This window comes from Lytechinus pictus, chromosome 15 (genome assembly GCF_037042905.1).
Source record: "Lytechinus pictus isolate F3 Inbred chromosome 15, Lp3.0, whole genome shotgun sequence".
Taxonomy (NCBI): Eukaryota; Metazoa; Echinodermata; class Echinoidea; order Temnopleuroida; family Toxopneustidae; genus Lytechinus; species Lytechinus pictus.
This window is the reverse complement of record NC_087259.1, coordinates 14,083,231-14,109,772: the sequence shown is the minus strand read 5'-3', so window position 1 is coordinate 14,109,772 and position 26,542 is coordinate 14,083,231. Positions and strand designations below refer to the sequence as shown.

At 35.1% G+C, this 26,542-nt stretch overlaps 1 protein-coding gene and 3 non-coding genes across 4 annotated transcripts; all 4 read right to left on the bottom strand.

Moving 5' to 3' along the window:
• Window positions 1-191: 191 nt before the first annotated feature.
• LOC129277791 (U3 small nucleolar RNA-associated protein 6 homolog) lies at window positions 192-25,018 on the bottom strand. The gene is made up of 20 exons (XM_054913962.2): window positions 24,664-25,018; window positions 23,913-23,997; window positions 23,486-23,527; window positions 22,617-22,688; window positions 22,032-22,100; window positions 20,665-20,728; window positions 17,327-17,445; window positions 16,662-16,694; window positions 15,809-15,935; window positions 14,725-14,809; window positions 13,752-13,822; window positions 11,288-11,442; window positions 10,099-10,176; window positions 9,012-9,144; window positions 7,339-7,412; window positions 6,300-6,377; window positions 5,002-5,108; window positions 2,960-3,026; window positions 2,181-2,253; window positions 192-1,760 (listed from the first exon to the last, which is right to left on the bottom strand). The coding sequence occupies exons 1-20, from the start codon at window positions 24,753-24,755 to the stop codon at window positions 1,597-1,599; spliced, it is 1,788 nt and encodes a 595-aa protein (XP_054769937.2). The 5' UTR covers window positions 24,756-25,018; the 3' UTR covers window positions 192-1,596.
• LOC129278435 (small nucleolar RNA SNORA57) lies at window positions 7,923-8,059 on the bottom strand. The gene has a single exon (XR_008586267.2). It is a non-coding gene; the product is annotated as a small nucleolar RNA SNORA57 (small nucleolar RNA).
• LOC129278439 (small nucleolar SNORD12/SNORD106) lies at window positions 16,879-16,974 on the bottom strand. The gene has a single exon (XR_008586271.1). It is a non-coding gene; the product is annotated as a small nucleolar SNORD12/SNORD106 (small nucleolar RNA).
• LOC135156916 (small nucleolar SNORD12/SNORD106) lies at window positions 20,104-20,200 on the bottom strand. Its single transcript, XR_010295971.1, has one exon. It is a non-coding gene; the product is annotated as a small nucleolar SNORD12/SNORD106 (small nucleolar RNA).
• Window positions 25,019-26,542: the final 1,524 nt, after the last annotated feature.

Below are 26,542 nucleotides of genomic sequence, written 5' to 3'. Positions count from 1 at the left end.
TCAGACAAAGCTGTGCATCAGCATGGGACATTTCTTATTATATGTGGTAAATTAAGCATAACTTATACAGGAAATCTGCATAAACCATCGAGTCAACCAATCGTTTTCAAAACCTGCTTCATTAATTTGGGCCTATGAGATCACCTTCATGCTACACCCTACACGATCCAAGAAAATGCAAATTACATTAATTCTTTTCAATTCATTGTTTAATAAATAAGTTATCATTAACAAAGAACTATTCAAGTCTTCATATGTCCTACTTCATTCAAGATCTTATGAGATGTTGTATATTTTTATTAATAACTGATAAGTAGTTGATCACGAAATACATGATACATACACATGAAAATTATGATATTCACAATACGGAGGGGGGGGGGGGGTGGAGGGAGGATAAATTTTCTGTATGAGGTTATTTATCTATTTCTATTCATGGGACTCTGTAAGCTGGAGCAGTGTTCTACACTGACAAACGAGACTGATAAATGTACTAAAACCCTTTTCCAAAAATTCATCTATCATAAGGAATGAATATTACAATTATATCAAAGATATGAAGTAGTTTAGACAGTCAAGAAGTGGTTCTGTATAACAAAGGTCAATGAAGAAATGGAAAGATTAGAAAGGAAAAGATTCACTTTAATTTGCTCAGGGGGTTACAGTTACTCAAAAGGAAATTTGATTCAAAAATAATAATCCACTATTATGTAGCGCTTGATTCATCCAAACGACATCTCTAAGTGCTTTATTCTATGAAGAAACACAGTTTGATTTTTTTTAAATGCATTCTAGCATAGCTGTGGCAAACGCTAGCTTCTTTAGCCTTGATGGGTTCAGACGCCAATATCCTATCCATGGTCTACATTATTGTGTAGCCATTGACGAACTGTTCAACAAGCACTCTGTCTAGTATCTTCAAAGTTTTCTGATCTTTTAAAGCGTTCTACTGAAGCTGTGGCAAACCCTTGCTTTATGGGTTCAGTATCCCATATCCTATCTATGGTCTGCATGAGTGTGTAGCCATTGATGAACTGTTCAGACAGCTTGCTGTCTAGTATCTTCACAATTTTCTGATAACTTTAAAGCAGCAAAACTCCCACCCTCTTTCTCATTGTCTACATGGCTTCACTCCCCGCTATCATTGGTTTGCAGGAGTGTGTAGCCATTGACGTACTGTTCAACCAGCTCCTCTGTCAAGTATCTTCACAGATTTCTCACAATTTTAATGTATTCCGTCGTAGCTGTGGCAAAATCCTAGCTTCTTTAAAAGAACCTGAAGAGTTCAGTCCTAAACATCTTTAATCGGCATGAGCGTATAGCCATCGACGAACCGTTTTGCAAGCTCTCCATTTAGTATCTTCCGTTTCATGATAAACTCAATACACACCAGGTAGCTGCTGCTGCTGCAAAACCTTGCCTTCCTTCTTAGTGATTTACAGGTTCACTCCCGCTATCTTTGGTCTGCATGAGTGTGTAGCCATTGACAAACTGTTCAACCAGCTCTCCGTCTAGTATCTTCACGGTTTTTTGATAACTTTAATGTGTTCTAGCGTAGCTGCAGGAAACCCCTAGCTTCTGAAGAGCCTGATGAGTTCATTCCCCACTATCTTTGGTCTGCATGAGTGTGTAGCCATTGACGAACTGTTCAACCAGCTCCCCATCAAGTGTCTTCATAGCCTTCCAGTGCAGCTGCATGGCCTTGCCTTGACTCCCCTCTGGATGGGTGATTTCATGGCGGATGTAGGCCAACCACAGACCTACATAACAAGAGGTGAAAAAAGATTCTATATTTGACATCTTGGCCATGATTTATGATACAGTTATCAACAGGAAGCAAAGAGTTATAAGCTACTGAATTGTCCCATTTGATTAGTAGAATTAATTTCATTATACAACATTAGCACGGGTGTATCAAAGAATGATTATGGGCCTCATGGGATTACATTCAGATTTATTCATTTTCCGTTCAACAAAATTAGATCTCAACTCTAGTTTTAGTTGAATCTTAGAAAAAAAATCGAGTGCATTCTCTTTTTAACTAGTAAATGTCATGAGAAAGGCACCCCCAAGACGGTTCAAGGACTTATCCTCAGAATGAAAAGGGAAAATAAATGTCTCTAAAAATACTAATGATGAATCCTGCTCCATATTAAGAGGGTTAAAGAAAGTAATTATACCTGGCGAAGATTCTCCAAATTCCTTTAGAGCGTCGTCATAAGCCTCTGAGATCCTCTTTGCTTTGGGAGTGGGCTAAATAAAGAAAATGAGACAAAGACGAATTCATGAAGAAATTAACAAAGTGGAGAGGAAGAGAAAGACTATATTCATATTGCTCAGAAGTCCATGGCAATTTTACAATCCTAAATGATAAGTGAAATTAATCATAAAAATACACATGGTACAAACATAAACAAATTTTTTTATGGCAAAATGGAGCAGTGCCACATGTTGACATATCACTGCTGAAATTTCATTTTGTAATAGGAAAATATTAGCAGAACTGGAGTAAGAAAGGGACTTGTTCAGATTTGTACTGGCTTATGCACATGGCATGCAGACGATTCTCAGCATATATCGATAAGCTGGGGAAAAAAGTTAAATCATCACCACAAGACCCTATTCTCCAAAATCTCCCAATATTCAATGCACCGTCGTAATGAATACCTTTTTTCATTTCATGTTATAAAGCCGCCAAAATAAAATCACATTGCCCGGATGGGTAATTTGATTGGGCTGATAAATGAAAAAAGAAAAGAAAAAAGAAATATCTGGTGACTGTAACACAAAGCTTACCAATGTCTAGAACATTTTTCTACGATTGATTGCATTGACAACAATGAACAATCATGAAAATCAAGCTTACGATCAAATGCTAACCTTTGTATTGGGACCTAGAATATGCATTAGGACCCATTTAACATCCTATCCAAGGGACAGAAAATGACATAATTCTTACCTGTGCTTCCTCCAGAGCAATGTATTTATTGAAGAATTCTTCACTAAGGGGCTTCTCTGTGGCCATCCTATCAATAATAAAACAAATACACAGTTTTTTATCAATTTTTTTGCAAAGAAAAGTGTCCCGAGAAAAGGGTATTCTCTAAGTTATATTGAATACTTCCTTGGGAAAGATCAGATTTGGTTAAAAAACAAAAAAAACATATTGAACATCTTTAATCTTGACAATGATACATGTAGTTCACAATCAAGTCTTTAGCTTGGAATAAAAAATTATCTTAAAATGCAAGCCTAGACTATACATGTACATAGGACTATAACGTCCATGCGCAGTGAGTCGCCATCGGCAGTTTTCAACCTTCAATTTTGCAACAACAAAAAAATTCTTACCCAAATCTTTGTATCAATTCAATTCAATTCAATTCAATTCAATTGAATTGAATTGAATTGATACAAAGATTTGGGTAAGAATTTTTTTGTTGTTGCAAAATTATATTACCTTTGAATATCCTTCTTAATCTGTATTATACAATGATTTTACCACATTTTAACTATTGTAATATTGTTTGGGGAAATTGTTCTGATTGCCATCTGAGTAGATTAAGAATACTTCAAAAACGTGCAATAAGAATTATCACAAACTCTAACCCTCGTACACATACAGCACCATTTTTTGCCAAATATAAAATACTCACTATAGATCAAATTAATAATCAACAAACTGCTATATTTATGTATTCTTATTACAATAATCTCTTGCCAAACTTTCTTAATAAATGTTTTGTACAAAATAAATCACTTACTGGTCGTCTAACCAGACAAGCGAATGATCTCTTTATTCCAAATTTCAAATACACATTTTCACGAAACACTATTCAATATGTCGGACCCAAACTTTGGAATTCTTTATCAAATGAACTCAAACATTCCCCCACACTCCTGTCTTTCAAACGGAAATATAAATTTTACCTTCTTACTACTTAATGTAGTTTTATATTTGCCTCTCCCCCTTTATTCGTATTTTACTTTCTCTTGCTTTGTCTGGGGTTTTGAGGTCTAGTATCTTTTTCTTTTTTTTATCCATATGTAATTTGTGTATTCCATTTATTTCTTTCATTGGGGATTGACCTTGATAGATCAATATGGCCTTTGTCAATCCCCTCCACATTTTGATTATTTTATGTCTTTTTTATGTAATATATTGTAACTTTTTATATTTGTATTGTTTATTATCTATGTATGTATTCAATTGTAATTATATTGCATGTTTTTTACTCAATATGTGGAAAATAAAATTGAATTGAATTGAATTGAATACTTTTGAGTAACTATTGAGACCAAATTCGCAACGTGGGGGTATGCGGTTAAAATATTTCATAATGCTGTTAGTAAAAAAAGATCAGTTTTGCTACATTCGAATACAACTCAAATCTGTACTATTAAGAGGAAAAGTAAAATCTATTCATGTCAAGGACCAACGTCAGACGTATGTAAGTACCGTGTTAAACCCATATCAGCATTGAATGCTAAGATGAGGGAAAAGTAATGTCATCATTTAAAGGTCCTTGATACATGTAACCCAATAAAGCAAAATGACAAGTTGAAAAAAAATGAAATAAAATAAAATCTGATCAGTGAATGAGCTAGGGAAGGATAAGTGTGTCTTCTTTTCTGTTTTAAGCGGATGCCACATTTGCATGGTTTCATACAAATAAGATGAGTGTTTTTCTTTTTATATAAATTGAAGTACAGTGGCAAACCTTTTACAATTGGTCCCATATATACATATCCCGGTATGTGTATTTGTTGCTCATCGCGTTTCTTGACGTGTTGTCATATGTGTAACAGAATCATCACGACATTATGTAATGTTTCACTGAAGGAGTTGTCATTCAGGTAAGTTTCTCCTGAAAGATTTGTCCTCCAAGAACTCTGTTCCATGAGTGATGTGTTCTAGCATGATGCCCATCATATTAGGTATTCTTCAAATAAAGTAAAATAAAAGGCGAGAGGAATTCAATCAGTATTCTGAAACATTACCTCTTATAAAGCTTCCTTGCTTTTCCCACTCCCTTGGCGAGAGCTGTCCATTCAAGGTAGCGGATCTTCAACGGCAGTGAGATGGCTCGGTGCTCCTTTAATCCAGACTAAATGAAATAAAGAAAAAAAGGAAAACCACAGAAAAGTTTATAAACGTTTGTGATAAGTAGTTCCCAGTAAATTAAATTATAAAATAAAAGGAATGCTGGTAAGTATAAAAGCCTATTAGTTATGTGTTTCATTAAGCTTAAGCTGTTTTTCTGTATTTTAAAGATGAGCAACTTGAAAGGCAAAAAAAAAAGCAAAGTGAATTCATCACTTCATCTAAGATGAAACATAACTACAGACTTATATTCACATTATCGGTTACAAGCATTTTGAATGCAAACTATCTGTCTGTTGTCCCAATCGAATTAAGATCATTGGATCCTTTGGTTGAACGTAAAGGAAAGCCATTGGGCAACTGCTTCATTTTCAAGTAAATAGCATACAAGCAAAGAAAAATGCTAGAACTTTACTCAGACAAAATCAAAGTACCGTGTATATCCCATTTCATCACCATGATATCAGATGAGGGAAAATTAGTGTCATCATTGTAAAGTTCATTAGTGCACATGAAGAGCAGTAATTCCAGCTATAAAATTACCTCATATTGGAGATAGAGATTTGAGGGAGGGTTAGAGCACCTCTCTTTAATTTTATTCCTACAGATAATCAAGCCCAGAATTTATAATGATTCTCATTTTATATCTGTGGAACTTAAAAGATTCCTCTGCAAGCTATACAGACCTTTCTTCCTCTGTTTTGAGAGAGAGAGAAATAAAAGGTCTTAACCCTAAAAGGACTGGGCTATTTGAGATGTATTGAGGACTTCTGATCTCTGCCGCCGTTCGTACCAAAATTTGGCACGCACATTCTTTACCACATAAACTACAAGACAGTATGAAAAAAAATTCTGAATTATTATTATTCGTGAAAAACGTCATTTGCATATTTAACATACAATTTCAAATCAAATTTTCTTCTTTTTTTCCAGATGAGCCATTTTCAGCATGACATTGTACGTCGCGAATTTGGTCTCAAATATTTCACGAGACTTCAAAGAAAAAAATCATACAATTTTGCAGCGCTATCTTTTTGCGTTTCGGAAATAACGTGCGAAGCATTAACCCCCCAGTCCTTTTAGGATTAAAAGGCCATCCAAATGGGATTTATCATCATTTCACACTTAACTCTGTGAAATAACCCCTGGACTAAGACAGTTTAAGCCAACCAAGTGCTTAAACAAAGTTTCTTACCTCAAAGAGATTCTCTATCATATCAGTGTCATTTGTCAGGCACCACTCCAAACCAATGTTCCAAATGTCCAGAGAATTCTATGAAAGCACAAAAATAAATAATCAATTATAATTGATGCTTGGTCCCAGTGGCATAAAAGTTACTATCATGGTTACTTTGCTGTCCAATGGTAACTGCCATGGTAACGCTGATGAACAGCCAATCAGAATCAAGGATTCCATGCAAGCTACCATTGGATGGCAAAGTTACCATAATGACAACTTGTATGCATCAGGGCCATGTTACAATAATGCAAATCAATATTGATCCCATCTTCAGTGGCTTCAATACAAGGGCCTTTCTTTAATTTGCAAAATTATTCTGACATAAAACTGACTTTGAATTTTATCTTTACCTTTTTCCACACTTGGCATAGAAACATCACGATCCAAAAGGTATAATACTGAGTTAAAAGCTTCTCCAAGTTAATCAAATTGAGCCTTATGATTGGCCAACTGCAAAGCTTACAGTATGTTTATAGCATTTATCACTGATCATAAAGGGTATGAAATGAGAACTATAACATTAATAAAGCTGGTCAGAAACGTGTTCAGATTTGTACTGGCTTAATGCACAAGGCATTCATATGATTCTCAGCATATATCGATAAGATGGGGAAAAAAGTTAAATCATCACTACAAGTTCTGACCAGAGGACCCAAAATTCAAAAAGTTTTTTTCCAACACAGAAAGAAAAAGAAAATATTCCTCTCGTAATTAATAGGTAGAAATTGAGTTTATACAGCATTATATCAATTGGACTATGTGGGCTAATAGTACTATTTCATTACCAAACCTAGTCAGATCAAACTATACAAAATGTTACATCCAACAAAAAATAAGAAATATTTGTGTTTATACACAGTATATATATATATATACTTCAAAATTGCCACATTTTAAACAAAATCTTTTTTGGGGGCTCTTCCTGTTCCCTCCCCCTCCCAGCCGTTTAGGGTTAAGGGAAGTTGTAAAATAAGTGGAATAGTACTATACATACCTTTGATTTGACATGAGAGATAGCCAGGTCAAATGTTTCTCTGACCTTTGACCTATGACATTCCTCATCTCCACCTGAAAGATAAATAAATGATAAAATTCAAATCACATCAAACAGCTTTTAAGCAATAAAAAGTCTCTTTTCTGGTTGTCAGAATGAGTAAGCTAATTGCCAATATGAACAAATTAATTAAGCCCAATAGCCAAATTTGATTGAAAGTTGGGTTATACAAACTAAAGAAAGTTACACCATGAAATACAACCAAAGATATGCATAGTTTGTTCAATCAATCATAAAACATTCAACACACTAAATGCTCCTTATATTGAACACTCATATTCAACACAGAAATCCGGAGCATGTATTTGATGGTGCTTCTTATTCACTGTGTATAGTGACAGTTCTTGAAGTTACTTATTCATGAAGAGGTTCAACATGTACATCCATTTATATGGCATATGTTGTCATTCATATTTCTTCAAATTTCTCAAAATGGTCACTTCAAGATGGAGAACTTGGTAGCGAGTTTATTTGAATAACATGGTGGACATTTAAGAGAAATATTCAGTGTATTCAGCAGGAAAGAATGTGATGATGCTAGAGGATGGGATCAAGGGATAAAGACACCCTTGACACCGAAGGTTCATCATGTTGATCTTCCTCCTGAATGCATTCATCTCATAAACATGGTGGAAGTTCAAGAGATGCCAAGAAAAGGAGGGTCTACGGGGGTGCTGCGACATTTGCCCCAGGTTTGATTTCATCTAAGATGTAGGGTTAGGGATGCAATAGGGTTCTATGTTAGGTTTAAGTATGCAATATGGTTCTGTTAGGTTTAGGTTAGGGTGTTGAATCCAAGGTTAAAGTTAGACACTTCATTAGTGTGTGGAATTTGTAGCGGAGTAATTGTTGTCTGATGTCATTGAACCAATAAGTGGAGGGGGGGGGGGGGGTGTTGCAATAAAATATATGCAATAAATTGCCAAGAAAAAGGAAGATCTGGAGTTGTCATGAAATGTGGGCATACGGTAAGCCCTTTAAACATTTATTCATATTTCTTGATATTAGGAAATATAATTCTTGAGATCAAGAATTCAGTTCTGGGTAGCGTTTCATGTAAGGACTTGTTGGACGTTTCATCTGACAAGTCTAGTTTTATCCGACAGTTACCATAGTAACTTTGCTTCTCAGCCAATCAAAATCAAGGAAAGTTGTCAGAACTGACAACTTTTCAGACAAAACTGTTGATGAAATGCTCCCCTAGTCAATTCAATTTTGATCAGTTCAAGAAATAAATTCTTGATTTTAAGAAATAGGAATTAATGTTAAAAGGCTTGGTACCGTTCTATAATCATTCAAAATAAAACAATTCTGGGGGCAATTCTGCGTTATAAATAACTCATTAGGTGGCCTCATGGACAAACAACACTTTTACTCTTATAACATCAATTTGACCCAAGATTCAGAGTTCATATTCAGGCTTTCAATTATCAAGATAAGGAATATGTTGTCATACCTGGATCAAACGAAACTGCTTTAGGAAAGGTTGATAATACAATATTACCACCTAATTAAATTTACACACTAACCGCAGCAAATGTTTGAAGCATGTTACATTAATTGCTTTTAATCAATTTTTCTTTAAAAAATGGTTTTATCTGCTTGCCACTTACCTTCCACTCTCGTTTCAATGACCAAGATCAACCTCTTGATCCATAGGTCAAGTGACCTTGAATGAACTTCAGTTGACCTTACGCTGACCTCCAGTGCCCTTTCGAGTAACCCTAATACCTTCAATGTCTCCACCTGGAGAAGAAATGCAAAAATTATAAATGAACATCCATAAATTAAAGACAGAAGCGGATATATGAGTTACTCGTACCAGTGTCACATATTTGAAAAAGAAATATCTATTTCTAAAAACAATATACGGTACTTACCATAATCAAAGTGATTTATTTTCAGTTTTGTTATGCACATTATAACTGAACTAAAGAATTTTTTTGGTTCCATAGTATGTTATGAGTAAGGGGAAAAGAGTCACATCATTGGCCTGTTGCATAAGAGATATTAGCGTCGTATCTTTGCCATCCATCGTTATCTTTTACAGAATCCTTAATTTTGTTTGCCTGTTAAACATTGTTGCCACAGTAACATAAAACATTGGATGACAAAGTTACTATAACAGTATTAACCCGGCATTGTTCTGCTACAAAGCTACATGTATTACATATTAACCATTTGGTTTTTGTATGTAATTTTGTTAGTTTATATTAGTAAGTGAAAATTACTTGGTCCGGATATCAATCGCTAAAGCTCATTATAACCAGGCATTGAAAGCTCATGAAGGGAACAAATTACTACCCTGTTAAGGTGCTTTGCTATTCAAAGTGATAAGAAAAAAGGAATGACTAACAGAATATCTTCATTAGCCTTGGCACATCATCAGTGACAAATACAACATGCTTGAAGTTGAGAACTCATTCAGATTTGTACTGGCTTAATTTCACATGGTTATCAGCATATATCGATAAGCTGGGGAAAAAAGATCAAAATCATCACTATGAGTCTCTGCTAATAGCATGAACGAATGTATATTCTGTACCAAACTACTATAGTGTCAAAATATATGGACTAGTGCACTATTACATTTTCATTATCTAGGAGGCTAGTTACCCAGCAAGAGTAGGTGATTGCACAGGTCTATTTCAAAAGAGTTCGCTATGCATGATACGATTGTTTATTTCCTTGGGAACTCACCCATTTCATGTACATGTCTTCCGTAGGACTGCTCGTCTTCTCTGCAGATTCAAACACCGCCAAAGACTTCTCAGCCCTCTAAAAAAGACAAACATGACAAGAATTTAACTCATTGAAATTATATTTCTTCATTCATATTGCTAGAAGTTTGAAATTGTTGAAAAGAATGGGAAAAGATTGCAAACAGAAAGAGACAATGGTTTTAAGAAAAATTAGATATTAAGATCTATGGAGCATTTAATGAAAAGTTTTATCAGTTATTTTCACTGACTAATTTGCTTTCAGCCAATCAGATTTAAGGATTTTCAGGAGCTTATAACATTTGTTTGTGAAAGCTACTGACAAAACTTTTCATGAACGCTTCCTGGACAGTTGCTTTGAGAGAAACACTTTCCAATATTCGTTTTTCATAGACAAATACATTTTTCTAATTTCTATTGAGTTATAATAATAAGCGTATTGCTCTTTGGAATAATTTTTTACGTAGCACCTTCATGTAAAATGCAATTCATAACTACAAGTGAAAAGAACTCAAGAATTCTAAGTGGTTTCTGTGCATTGCCTCACACACCAATCATCAAAATGGAATTCTGAGGACCAGTGAACGATGAGGCAATCCAAGATTTACTGTAGCATCCATCCCTTAATGGACTTACCAATTAAAAATGGCCGCCCAGTTACACATAGGATGCTGTAATTATGATTAACAGAAAATTCAAAGTACAAAAAATATAATGTATTCAGAACCCTTATACCTATGCAGAGCTCTACACAAAAGGAAAAAACTAGACATTTTCTATCTATCTGCAAATAATAAAAGGAATTAAATATATTTGAATACCTCAAATTGGCAACAAAGTTGTAAAAGAATTCACAGATTTTCAAATGAAAATTTCAGGATTCACAAGTGGCAAAACCTTCTGGAAAACATGACCCCATTTTCATTTCAAAGGAACAAAATGATTTGAAATCCTCAAATAAAAAAAAAAATGCTCTTGCACTAAAAATTCTATATTCTACCCTGGCAAGAAATTTATGCAATGCTCAGTATCCAATACATAGGCTACATATCAAATATACAGAATACACTTAACGCAGCAGTTAAAGAAATCATTAGTGCTAATTCAAAGAAATTTTTCTCATAACAAAGTATTGAAAATAAATACTGACATCAAAGTTAATACATTACCTTGCTTTGGAGGTCATCTGAACCATCAAGGTCAAGTCGCTCTAGGCAGGTATCGGCATAGTGAGACCATATCTCAATACCAGAGACCTTCTCAAGTCCTTGGTAAAAGATGCTATGACAGTGAACCTCAGACAACCATACATCATCTTCGGTACCTGTAGTGATGAGAAAGCATTAATTTTTCAATTTGATTATTATATAGTCCATATGTTAACATGTTCTATGCCCATTATTATGGGTGATATCTGTATCTAGATTGAAAATATCTTATCCTCACTGCTCTTAAATCTTTTGAGATAGTATGAACAGGTGACTCATTAATTTTGAGACGATAGAAATCTGTTTGACTTACACAAGTTTGGAAGATGTAAATATAAAACACACGTTTGCACATTCTGGGGCCATAACACAAAGCTTGGCAATCATCGTAAAAGAATATCTCTACGACCGACTGCATTGACCACAATGTACAATTAATTGTGAAAATAAAGTGCACGATCAATTGCTAACCTTTGTGCTATGGGACCCAGTTCAGAGAAATGCTTCGACTTGGTAAATTATTTGACATACAGAAAGTCAACTTCAACAGAGTTTACTCCATCAGATTATCAACTAAAAAAAAAAAAATTTCCAACAAGACATAGAGCCCATATCACAAAGCTTAGCAATCAGTGTAGAACATTTTCTTAAAGGGATGGTCCGGGCTGAAAATATTCATAGCTTAATAAATAGAGTAGAATTCACGGAGCAAAATGCCGAAAATTTCATCAAAATCGGATAACAAATAAAGTTATTGAATTTTAAAGTTTAGCAATATTTTGTGAAAACAGTCATCATGAATATTCATTAGCTGGGCTGATGGTGTCACATCTCCACTTGTTCTTTTTTATTTTATTATATGAAATTAGGTTTATTCAATTTTTTTCCTCCAAAAACTAGAAAAATTGGATTGACAGCTGATTTAGTGCATTAGATATTTATTGCTGCAACTTATTTCATTATAAGGGAGACAAATTATTCACACAAGTATGAAATAATGAAAAAATTATGATTTTATGTAATAACATAAGAAAACGGAAAGTGGAGATGTGACATCATCAGCCCACCTAATGAATATTCATGACGACTGTTAAAAAAAAATAATTAAACTTTAAACTTCAATAACTTTATTATTTGTTAACCAATTTTGATGACATTTTCGGTATTTTGCTCAGTGAATTCTACTCTATTTATTAAGCAATGAATACTTTCAGGCCGGACCATCCCTTTAACGATTGATTGCATAACTACAATGTACAAGTAATCTTGAATATCAAGCGTACAATTGCTAATCTTTGTGTAACAAGCCCCTGGTCTGTACAATTTGCTTCATTACACATGAACTTTGGGGTTTCCTTTTGTAGATTTCATGGGCATGCATCATGAGAGAACTCATTCAGATTTGTACTGGCTTAGTTTCACATGGTTATCAGCATATATCGATAAGCTGGGGAAAAAAGATCAAAATCATCACTATGAGTCTCTGAACTACATGCACCCTCAATGCCTAGCCCAAATAATGGGTATATCGACTTCATAAAAAGAATAGGAGATTTATGACATTTTAAAGTTGTGACATTGTAATTGTGAGCAGCTCTCCCCGATATCATGTAATATAAATTACATACTTTTTATTGAATATTATGGCAAAATTAAATATTTTCTATAGAAAGGGGTATGAAATAAATTGTCTGATCATATCCACCCCACAAAATAAAATCATGTTCAATTTTGTTTAAAAAATGACATTTCGGGGGAATGTCAAGGACGTCACAAACTCAGTTTAAATATTCATAACTTTCTTCTTCTTTGACGGATTTACATCAAACCTTCAATATTTTTCTTAAAGGGCCCAGCCACTGACAAATCATGGGGAAATTGAAATTTGCAAAAGGCCAATTGACTTGCATAATATAATCCGTCCGTCATGAGCGCCCGTCGGACTAATGCGATAAAAGTTCAGACAGCACGAATTTGACCAACCTCGTGATGGCTATTTACTTCGGATCATCGCAGTTCCAGTTTCCAACAATCCCAATTCCTAGACTCATAGCAGGTCTCTTGATTGCTAAACCAAAATAAATAACATCTGTGAAGTTACATGTTTCAAAGTGAAAACACGCAGTTTACTTCTGGTTGGTTAGTCTACAAACTATTGCTCTCCGAAAGACCTCCCAGACATGCCGGCGTCTATTACATAACACCCCCATCGCAGTCATGCAGCCGAGTGAAAGAATTGAATCCCTTCTCTGTTCTGAGATAAGCCTTGATTTCCCCATGATTTGTCAATGAAAGGTCGCTTAAAAAAAAAATTAAAAAAAAACTTATTGTCTTGGTGGCTACTTCTTTATTTTCAAATTCATTCCATTATGTTGGTTCCCATAGATAGTGAGTGGGTTAACATTGTAATATCTAAATTTCTTACCTGAATCTACCAGATGACGCCTAGCCAGAGCTTTCCATGTGAGATCATTATCTGGGTGATCCCTCTGAAGACTGATGAGGAAGTAAACGGAATCAAGTATAAGTAAATCAAGAGAAAGAGGTGGTTACTGATGACTGGAAGAAACATTTGTACATTTGATTCTTTCGACAGGGTTCGAACTATAGTATGCACCTGAAACAAAATGATTCAGTCAAGGGAAGAAATAATTCTCAATAATCTTTTCTTGCCTTGGGAGGGTACCAAGAGTTAACACAATAGCCTGAATAAACAAATATTAAAATAACATCAAGGAGGCTTAAACACCCTGCTAGATATTTTCAATCTCAGTCTTTTAGGTATCCACATAGCCCACTCTTTTTAGTGTTAATTAAGTCTAAAGAAGAACTTGCTCAGATTTGTATTGGCTTGACGAATCAAACAAATCATCAGCATCTTCGATAAGATGGGGAAAAAAGATTTCAAATCATCACAGCAAAGTTCCTGAATTGCAATATGGAAGGTCAATTTTTTTTCAAGGAGATCAGAAATAGATATAAAACAAGAAAAGTTTTAATAAGAATGAAGAGAAGGGACTAGCAAAAGTATAACCATACAAGCTTTGAGAGAGTTCAGGCCAGTGGACGTTTATGAAAGTTGTAATCACTAATAAATTGTCATTATCCAGTATGTTACCACAGTAGCGGTCAATCAACATTAAAAAATAGTTTTCAGATCTATTAAGTTACATCTTTTTAGATGACAAATGCTCATGAAACGCCTCCCAGGACTAGCAGTTGGAGACTTTTGGAATTTGAGGGAGGATTCTTGGTTAGGAAGTGGTAGCAAATAGTAATACAAGTTTTTATATCTGGTTTAGTCCCAAACTTTGGGGGGGGGGGGGGGGAGGTGGCCTCACACTCATAGAAATCACCCTCAAACAGTACAATTAGAAACAAGAGGAATAATTACTTACTCTTCATAGATCGCGTTCTCTAACTCTGAGGTGAAATCAAAACATCGCACAACAGGAATGAAGGAAAGTCTGAATCCAATATCATCTAGATGAAGGAAATAATACAACAGATTATAAGGAAGTGGCAATATAAATGAGAGAGATGGAGTGAAGTGGGGTGGTTGAGAGAGAGAAATTAAGAAAAAGGTGTGACAAAGAAGATGGAGAGATGAAAAGAAAGGTGTGACAGAGAGAGAGAGAGAGATGGAGACGGAATGATAGAGGAAGGAGGTATAATATTTGTTATTTTAAAGATATGTTTTATTTCTGGGCCCCTATAACACAAAGGTGGCTTATCAAGATCATTGTTGCATGCGCATTTTGCTCAGTAGAATGACTAGGAACCAATCAGAATTGTTCTTTCAAAGCAGCAATCAATCAATAACCTTTGTGTTATGGGGACTGGTTATAAATCTGAACAATGGACGAGACTCTACATGATTGTGAATTGAGAGAGGCTGTCAACAATGCACCTCAGAATAGATGTAAAACGCTCATCACTGGAATGAAATAATTGTGACTCAATTCTCAAACACCCCTTGTATCCATGTATTGATGGGGTGACTAGCATACATACGAATAGACTACACACATTTTGGAAGAACTTGTTCAGATTTGTTTTGGCTTTATTTCCGTAGATTTTTATCAGCATATATCGATAAGCTGGGGAAAAAAGAATTAAAAATCATCATTACAAGTTCTGTGAAAGTCACAGTTCAAAGAACTTCCCTGTAAAATTTTTAAATCGCTGACAAACTATGTCCCGTTATGAACATAGTCTGAATCAATAACTTATCATCCAGAAATAAAATAGTTTGCCAATTAATCGCTTCAGTTTTCAAGAGGAACAAGTAGGTCATTACTTTTCTGTTACTTCAAAAAATCCTGACATACATGTAGAAGAGCATTCATCATTCTTATCTGAAGTGGAAAGTCATTATCAAAAAATTTCAAGATCACTGAAATTTACAACACTGAAGTGAAATCAACTTGATAGATCAATCAATCGAGTCTATATTGCTTGACAGGTCACTTGCCCACTCACCTGGAATTTCTTTGATGGCAGTGCTGTATACTCGCCTGGCCAATTCTCCCCTCATGAGGGCGTCCTCCAGTTCCGACTCCTCTGGTTCAATCATGGTTTGTTTCAGTAGAGACATTCTTTTCCTCAGCTAAAGGAAATCAACAATGCCAGAAAATTACAAAGAAGTCCCTTCTTTATATTTTTTATCACAAACCTTAACACAGTTTAATTTTTTAAGCACTGCTATCAACAAGATAATAAATAAAAATAAAATAATATAGGATTTGTGTAGCGCACGTATCCACCTTGCTAGCTGCTCAAGGCGCTCCTATATTACCCCGGCTGAGCTAGTCTACCGATTCTGGTGTGCGTTTGAGGAATTACTTCCTGCCGGTACCCATTTGCCTCACCTGGGTTGAGTGCAGCACAACGTGGATAAATTTCTTGCTGAAGGAAAACATGCCATGGCTTGGAATTGAACCTACGTCCTTCAGATTGAAAGATGGGAGTCTTAACCACAAGACCACGACGCCCACAATAGTTGATAAATTGCATGAAGTTTTGATCATTCATTCAATTCAAGAACTTGTTCAGATTTGTTTTGGCTTATTTCCATAAATTCGTATCAGCATATATTGATAAGCTGGGGAAAAAAGATTCATCAACATCATCATCACAAGTCCTTCATACCTTCAACATTGCTACAAAAGCTTCAACATTGTAAAATTACAAATACAACAATTTCAAAATACTATCAAGGCATAAAAAAAAACATTAAAACCAGCACTATCCAACCCATGTATCTTAAATTTGTTTAAAATATTAGGGATTTTTTTTTTATTTGTTTTGTTTGTAGATAAAGATGATAACATACCTTGTCAGCATGAAGGAGTTCCATTCTGAAATACTGCAAGGAAAATTAAGCATGGAATAAAAAAGTTAATTTTCAAAGGTATACCTAGAAATATTAAGCCATTATAAACTTATGTATGCCATAAACTTGAAAAAAAAAGGTATATGACACAATGACAAGGAAAATTTTGCCAATATGTCCATGCAACATAAAATGAAGAATATTCTGATAATTAATGTGAGCTTGTTCAGATTTGTACTGGCTTTTGATAGCGAGTTTATCAGCATATATCGATAAGCTGGGGAAAAAAGTAAACATCATCATAACAAGCTCTACAACAAAACACAAGTCAACTTATTTATATTTACGATAATGTATTTTACGTACTACCAAATTTTTTAGTGTTTTACAACTAGTACGATTCTTCACTCCATGCCCTGAACTTGTACTAGCTTCAGTAATGACGAAAACTTTTCACTGAAAGCACATTATACATTTAACATGCAATCTCATAAAGCTACAATATCTCTTTGTCAGTTATGAGGGTTAACATTACCCAAACTTATGGCCTAGAATTTAACTATTTTCCTTTTGCAAAATGATCCACATTTTATTTTTCATTTAGGAGTTGGGGGAGGGGGATCAAATGATTGTATCATGTATTAGTGTAATCATTCATAACTGACCTCTGTCCAGAGTTTCTGGACCTTTGGATGATGTCGGAGAGAGCGGAGGAAGAGTGCTCGAGCATTTTCCCCAGAATTGTTCTCCTCCAGCTGGAACTTGGCAGCCATGATCCACAGACCTAGGGCAGGATATCAAGTAAAACATTTTAAATACAAAAAAAAATTGCCCCTTCACAACATTTTCAATGTGTATGATCATTCATAACCTTAAAGGTCAAGTCCACCCCAGAAAAATGTTGATTTGAATAAATAAAGAAAAATCAAACTAGCATAACACTGAAAATTTCATCAAAATCGGATGTAAAATAAGAAAGTTATGACATTTTAAAGTTTCGCTTATTTTTCACAAAACAGTGATATGCACAACTCAGTGACATGCAAATGAGACACTTGATGTCCATCACTCACCATTTCTTTTGTTTGTTATTGTTTGAATTAAACAATATTTCATTTTTTGCAGATTTGACAATAAGGAACAACTTGACTCAGCCATATAGTATCAAACAATGCTAATTCTACATGTTCAGGGAGGAATTAAACGTTGTTTCACTTGACAACGAGGAGAAAATTTAAATATTTCATATAATAAAATACAAAAGAAATAGTGGATGACGTCATAAGTCTGCTCATTTGCATACCGACCAGGAACTGTTTGGTGAAATTACGCAAAACTTCAAAATGTCATATTTTATTTTTCATTCGATTTTGATGAAATTTTCAGTGTTATGCTTGTTGGATTTTTTTCTTTTAATTCAAATCAACTTTTTGTTGGGGTGGACTTGTCCTTTAACCACTTGACTGCGTAGCACGTAATATTACGTGCTGGGCGAGCGTACGATCTGTGCGAGGCACGTAATATTACGTGCTTGACCTATCTTCTGTTTGAGGCATCAGCACCGCGCTGTTAAAGCCCCTACGATAAAAACAGCGTGTGTATATCAAATTTCTGACTATGGACGCCAGATGGCGCCATTCCAAAAAAAGTTATCAAAACTTTTGCAGTGATTTATAAATGTTTGTATTCACTCTGCCATAGTGAAAGTGTACGACGCTCAGTTCAAAATGGCGACTCGCAGTGGAGAAGTGAATCAGAAGGATTTTGAAGAAACTTTTGACAATAGGAGTGATAAATTTAGTGAAAGATCTGGGTCAGAAGGGGAGGATGATTTTATTAATGGATGTTGGAAATAGTGATGTGATTATTTAGAATTTTTTCCCCAAAGTTGCTGTCGGTTGTAGTCCCAAATAGATCTAACTTGTTAGTCCCATTCAGTAGCACCAGGGGGGTCAGTGCGCATTACAGCCTATAGCAGTCAAGTGGTTAAGAAGCTAAAGGAATTTATTTTGGTACAATCATAAAAATGGTCCATAAATTACTGGAACAAAAACAAAAAAAAATCAAAATACTTAATACTTAATAACCAAAAATGATTTTAGAAACATTTGAAAAACATTGTTTTTGTCCAAATACTGGCGCACATGAACTGCATATTTACAGTATTATTACCATATTACCAGATCCCCCCCCCCCCCCTCCATTCTCGATGCTCCTCTAACTGATATATCTTCATAGCTTGTTAATTTTTTTTTCTTTCTTCCATGTTTTCTTTGTTTTCAGTAACTTATTATTTATAATATAATACTTCTTTGAATAGTGTATAAGGGAATTTATTTTACGAGCCACATGGCCTTATTTTAGTGTCCCTTTTTTCATTTTCAACTTAATTTTTTCTACCCTTTCTGTCTTTTTGATTGGAAGGCATTGTAGTGATATTCTGTAATTTCTTTTGATGTATTTTATCTGTATCAATATGTATATGATTGCATGCATTTTACTATATTGTAATGACCTGTTTTTATGTGAATATGAAAGTAAATGATCAAACAAATGATAACTTAGTATATGCTGCAGTCAACCAAAGTGTGGAAAATTACCAGCCTATCCCCACTGCAGGTTTAACCCTATCTAGGCTGGGGGGGGGGGGGCCTCCAAGGCCCCCCCCTCAACGAGTCGCACAATATTTTCGCCGCGCAAATTTTTTTGACCGCGATGCTCGCTGACTTTTTACTTTCAAGTCTTGTGCAACTTTTGAGACCAATTTTGCTTCACCTGGGTATGCGGTTCTGAAATTACGCAACGTTATGTAAGTGCATGTCAGACCAAAAATTGCTCAACACGTGATTTCGTGTACAAAGTCAATGTAAATTGTGTTTTCAACCAAATATCATAAATGTATGATTATTTTTAGTTTTGCTGGTCTAAATGAATGTATTTTATGCTGTTTATGATCTTAGAAGAGTCCCTAACGAATTTCATTGAAAAAACAATGAAAAACAAAGGGTCCAAAAAACAAAGAAATACATAAGAAATTGCAAAAAACAATACATAAGAAATTGATCTGATATCACAATTTTTTTCATGTAAACTTACTAAGAGCACCACAAAGAGTTTTTATGTCAAAACTTAGAACATTTGGAGCTTTATTTAGGGAGTTAGAGGAAAAAGTATGATTTTGCATGTATAATTATGCATAAATTAGCATAATTACTTAATAACAATTCGCATGAAATAAATTACTATACAATTTTGTAGATTATATCCCAGACAACCTGCATGCCAATTTTCGGCGCGATCGGCGGCCGAAATCTCAGGGGGGGCCTGGGAGGCCCCCCCCCCCCCGCCATATGAACTCCCAAAATACCCCGGCCTAGATAGGGTTAAGGCTACTGGCTCATCTGCCCTTTCAGAGCAATAATGGAATGAAAGAGAAGTTGCACAAAATTGTTCAGATTTGTACTGGCTTAGTTTCACATGGTTATCAGCATCTATCGATAAGCTGGGGAAAAAAGATAAAAATCATCACCACAACTTTGCAACAATTCTCTACATCAAATAAAGGGCATTTTACTACGTACACAGTTTGTGGAGCATTTTGAGACATAGAGCAAGACAAATCAGAAAATGTTCAATGAACAGAATGTCAAGATCTGTGTTATAGAAAGAACTCCTATTATCAAAGACAATACCCTTATAGATACTGCACCTGGGTATATGGAGAGCCATGTGTGGGGGGTGGATTTCATATCAGTAACCTATTTCACTGGGCCGAAGTGTTCCTTAGTTGATTTTATACAGTGAGGGAAACTTTTAGATTCCCCATCCATGGTTGATGTTAGAAAGTGCATACATAGAAATAAGCTGGTAAGTAAATATGTGATTCAACATTTAAACTATAGATCCACTTTGCTTTTTTTCAGTTAATTGCAAGTATGTTTCTATGTCACCCAATCAGATATTAGAAAACAAAAGAACAAAAGAAAAAAGAAATAAATAATACCTGGATTATTAGAGTGAATCTTCAACATTCTGGTGTAGAGTCTATTCATCTCCAAATATCGGCCCTGACATAAGAAAATAAAAGTGATCAAAGAGACTACATGAAATGAAAGATAAATTTTTACTCTATTATTTTTTTCATATCCATAAGTTTCTGGATGAAATTGTTTTTCTTTGTATTTATTTTTCCAACTGATGGCAGAACCATATAGACAAAAAAGGCCATACGTAGAAAAGACACAATTTTGTTTTCCTCACAATCTCGGTCTGAAATTAACCCCAAGAGTCCATATGTGGAATCAAAGTTCAACTTGCTCCTTGACTTCAAATAGGAGGGAAAATTACAAAATGCCACAAGTGGAACCAAAATTCAGAAGTTTTTAATTTAACAGCAACCATTGTACAAAGAAACTGCAAAACAATCGGGAATGTCAACTTTCTATCAAAATGGTAATTTCAAAATTGCACATTTTTATGTCATGGGACTCTGGCTCCACAAGACAACGCGCATCAAATGGATTTGTAAAACTGAATGATTTTTATGAACTGATTGCGAAGATAAATATCAGGGAATAGTCATGGCTACCAAATTGGATTAGCACCTTTGGTCAAAAGAAAAAAAAGCTCTCAACTCCGTTCTGTACAGTCCTATGTAATAATTCTGCTACACTCAAAGACTTTTTGTGTAAAACTTTTTTTTAAAAGGGGGAATATATGCAATGTAATATCAGTAAAATCATTCCCTGAATGCACTTATATAATTTGGAAAAAAAAAACAATATCATGACTACTCTCTAAACTTATTGTTTCCATGGCCATGATTCTTGCAAAAAGACAGGGTTCCCAGCTTTTTGAAAAACGAAATTCCCTGATGAAGTTTAAAAATTCCCTGATAAAAGTGATAATTATTTAAACCCATTCCCAGTTTCGCACGTTTTATATGTTGTTGCAGTGAATTACATGTATTTTCACTATGAAAACAATAATGTAAAACTAATTAGTACCACCATAACCAGTCATTCAATGGATATTGTTTTGATATGCAAAAAAAAATATAACAGAGTCTGACTGACTACCGTGCTTTCGACTTTTTTCGACTTTTGGGCTGATAAAAATTCCCTGATTTTTCTCTCATTTGAGGCATTTTCCCCTGATTTTAGGTATTTTTAAAATCAAATTCCCTGATGTTTCTCTGACTGGAAAAAAGTAAAACAATTTCCCTTATTTCCCCTGATGGGCTGGGAACCCTGATAGAAGAAGGAATATAACAGGATAAACTTTGTTTGGAGATTTTGTTTCCAATTATTTTATCACAGATAGAAATACAAGAGTACGTCTTTCTTTGTGAAACTTGGCCAAATGTCTTACCCATTTCTTGCAGAACTGCAGATGGGACATCCACACCTTGAGGTCTTCTGGAAATTTGGTGCACGCTCTCTGGACCGAGAAAGAAATTTAGATTAAAATTTTATGAATGCAAGTCATTTTTCTGCAAATACAAATGAAACGGTTATGCCTGGTATTCAAGATCTGTGGGAACGTGTTATACAAGAATGTACTGCTAACTCCAAATGACCAGCAAATGTTTCATTCAAATCAGCCCCCAACAACATGATTTTGTCAATGAATAACAAGTAGATCAGTATTTAACATGGATGATTTCAAGTGCTGACGATGTTGCTATGGAACACCGAGCACAACACTTAGTTTAAATAAGGCTGGTGAAGGATCAAATTATAAGAGTACATGCATGTCATATCTATGGTTGTTCACGCTAATTGAAGTACTATAGTTAGTATTCAATATTGTCGGCCAAACCAAATACCATGGTTTAGTTCGAGTATCATTTTCCATAAACCTCAGCTTTCCCCTAACTTTATCATAAACATTGTCAGCGATTATCCTTTTATATCCCATTATAACAAAGAAATATAAACTACTGGAAACAAATACCCTAAAAAAGCGATGGATGCGCGTGATGATGGCATTCTCTATTTCTTCCCTCTTGTGAAAGTAGTTGTTCCTCTATGGAGAAAGAAAGTAAACAATCGTCGAAATAGAATAAAAAGACAATAATGTCATAATCTCTCTCACTGACCTCCAAAAAGTTTGGGTTTGAAAATATGTGTAATTTCAAAAGAATTTCTTTTTTCACATGTAATTCAAGTGTATTTGATATCTGTAAAAATTACATCAATAGTTTATGACGGCTTCCAAATGACTTTTTTCCCCCTATCAAGTACAACAAAAATCTAGAATATGGAAGTGGTGGAAGATGTTTCAAATTATAATATAAATAAACCATTTTATAGTTACTTCATGGGCATTTTGGGTCAAATGACCTTTCATTTCTTTCATTATGACAGGCAGATTTCAAAGCAAGATATTATGTAAGGCTTACATAGCAGGATGAAGAAATTGAATAGACCAGGTGACTAGAATAGCACACCAGTGAATGCTCTATGAAGCTATGTGTTGCTTTTCTACTTTGAATGCATTAGCATGTCGTTATAAAAATATACTCGGCCAACTGTGAAATACTAGTCGCTAGTGGACATATTGTTTTTGTGGATCTCATGAAAAATACAATTCAAAAGAATAAATGAATAATCAAGACATCCAAATTTGTGCTCATCTCATTAAATATTACACCACCATGTCACTTTAGTACCAATTACCTTCTGATCATGCGCAGAGTGGAACTACGAAATGGCTCGTAAGACAAATTGATAAAAATGTGGATATAGGGGTGAGATTTTGGATTTCTATTCTCCCGTTTTCACTTAATTCATGATTTCATTAGGCCCTACTGTAAAACCTACCTCTCTTCGTTTCTTGATCAGTGCCAAGATGTTGATTTCATACTGGATAAAAAAGGAGGAAAAATAAGACGTGAGCTCCATTAAAAAAAAAAGCTTTTTAAACCAGTGACAATTTTACAAGCTAGAAGTAGAATCATTGCATAATTGTATAAACTCAGAGGCTTTTAATAAATTGCCAGGAATAGAGTCAAGTTTGAATTTTTAACAGAATCAGCCTTTAAAAAAAAATCAATGGCTACTTGATACTAGAGTATAAATTCACATGATACACCTTTAATGAAAATGAAATACTAGTTAATCAAATGACCAGCACAATTTCAGAACATATTTTCTTTAGTACCAACTACCTTTGTTCATATTCTATTTCTAAAGTTTAGAAATATTAGAAATAGAATATGAACAAAGGTGCCATACTCCACTCTCACACCTGTATGTATCTCAAGAAATCTTCTTTCCTTTTCTTCAGTCTTCCGAGACGGTATTCATGAGCAGTCCTCTTCTTCACAATTGCTCTGCAAAAAAAAAGGTAAGGGAAACATGGGTTACAAAAAAAAGATTAAGATCTTCATTTTTGTGTGATACTGATAACATTTTTTTTGCTTGTCCAGATGTCTAATTCATTTTGGTCGAAATAACCTTACATTTGGGATCTTTTTCTTTTTTTTGCTTGGCTTGCCTTGTCAAATTTTCCAGCCCCTGATCCCCCCTACATTTGGGGAGAGATTTCAACCCTTGGAAATATCACACATTATCCCGCAACCAAATTCTGGGCGGCGTGTCCGAATACTGGGCGGAAAACATCTCCTTCTACATCATGTTCTATCAAAATAAATGTACTATCAGTATCACCACGATCACCAGCAATTTTGTTAAACATGATTATTCAATATATGAGTTCGATAATCTGAAACTGAAAGAGGACATTTTTTTCTTTCTCCTGTCCTGGTTGGTGGATTTACAAATAATAAGGTAGGTATTTATTTTACTAGCAATTTCCCCTCAAGTGTCCGAATACCGGGCGCGTTACCCTACCGACCGTCTGTCCCTAGTTTTGTTTTTTTTTAGCGTGCGCGTGGTGGCTGGCGATGGGCCGGTCGCCCGGTCGGGCTGCGGGCCCGCTGCAGCTGCGGGGATGAGGGTTTCGAATTCGAGCTTCCGTTGGGCCTAGGCCTACTTACTTAATTTCAGATTTTGTAAAGAGTCCTACGCGTTCAAGCTGCTCTAACTCCGCTAGTGTTTCTTCGATATTTTGATGAACGAATTCCGCCATTATTGCTTCTCAAAAACTCAAATGTCAGCACAGTGAATGAAGTTTAAGATTTAAATTACGTGGTGTCTGTGGTACATGCCGTTGCGACGCCACGTGGTATAACTTGTGCATGCACTTTGAAGAATCGTCTAGAAATCTAAAATCAGCTCGTCCTAAAGGCCCATTGAAAGGGGGAAAAGATCGGTATTAAATATTCCGGTGATCGAGTGTTTTCATTGACTGATTTTATTTGGCATCTCTTCATCCGGTGTCACCATATACTAGTACATTAGCATTAGAAACAATAGACTTGCACATGACAACCCACGAAAGTTTGAAAGCCTATTTCCAGAAGAATGTAAAGAAGAAAAAGAATTGAATAGGAAGAGACTAAAATGAGGAGAAGAAGGAGGCGGAGCTAGAGAAGAAGATTCGAAGAGAGGCTAAAGAAGAAGAAGAAGAAGACGACGAAAAGAGGAAGAAGAACGAAGATGACCAAGAAGAAGGAGGAGGAGAAGAAGAAATAGTAAAAGAAGAAGCCAAAAACTACTGGAAACTTAAAAAAAATATTAGATCTAGAGGTCAGGGGCGTCGATCCGATTGGGGGGGGGGCAAAATCATGAATCAACGTTCCAAAGAAGCTCGATCACACAAAACGAACAAACTCACCCACACACACACATAGGCCTATATTATATATATATGCATATGTATATATATATATATATAGGTATCTAAAAGAACAATAGATGCGAGCGCGAAGCGCGAGCTGAAAATTTTGATATTTCGATCTGAAAAAAATGACAGTTTAATGGACGTTTTTAATAAAGAACAAGATATATATCCAACAAAAGATTATTGCAAATCCAAGCAGGAGTTCTTTTGAGGTTTAGAACTGAAAACAGGACATTCTATTCACTTATTTAATCGTGAAAAGTATGGGTTTTTGCTACAAAAATGATGCGAGCGCGAAGCGCGAGCTGAAATTTTTTATATTCCAATCTTAAAAGCGGACATTTTAAGCACGATTTTAGATAAAGAACGAGTTATTATATTTCAATCTCGCTTGCTGATTTCTGTGTTACATTACAATCTTATTTTATTTTTGCACATGTGGAATTATTGGGGGGGGGGCAAAACGATATGTTTGCCCCCCCCCCCCAATATTTTCATTGGTGGGGCGATCGCCCCTCCCCCTGCCCCCCAGGATCGACGCCTCTGTTAGAGGTCAAGTGCACCCCGGCCGTGAAAAATGTTGATTTGTACGAATAGAGAAAAATCTAACAAGCATTATGCTGAAAAATTCATCAAAATCAAATGTAACTAAAGTTATGACATTTTAAAGTTTTGCTTATTTTTCACAAAACAATGATATGCACAACTCAGTGACATGCAAATATCTCATTATGTCTAAAACCAACATTTGGCATTTCGTTTTGGGAAAGTTTATTTCATCCAAAGTGTGAAAAAAAAATTGCCCCGATTCTAAAGGATTTTATTCCTACAATTTTTTTTTTATTCTGGGCTATATATAATAGTGGGAAAAGTTAACTTTTTGCTTCCCAGCAAACTCAGTGAACCCTGACTCTTATTATCAACCATAAGCTATAACTGGGCAGAGGCTATACTTTTTTAAATCAAGTTCTTTCTCCATTATACCGTTTCCCTTCTTGATCCTCTTTATCTCTCTTTTCTCTTCTTTTTTTCCTTTTCCTTCTCTTCCTCTCTGAGTTTCGCTATCTCGTCTTATAGTCTTCCTTGGTGAATCATTTTTTAAAGAATGTCGTCAACCTGACGTCAACCGCTTC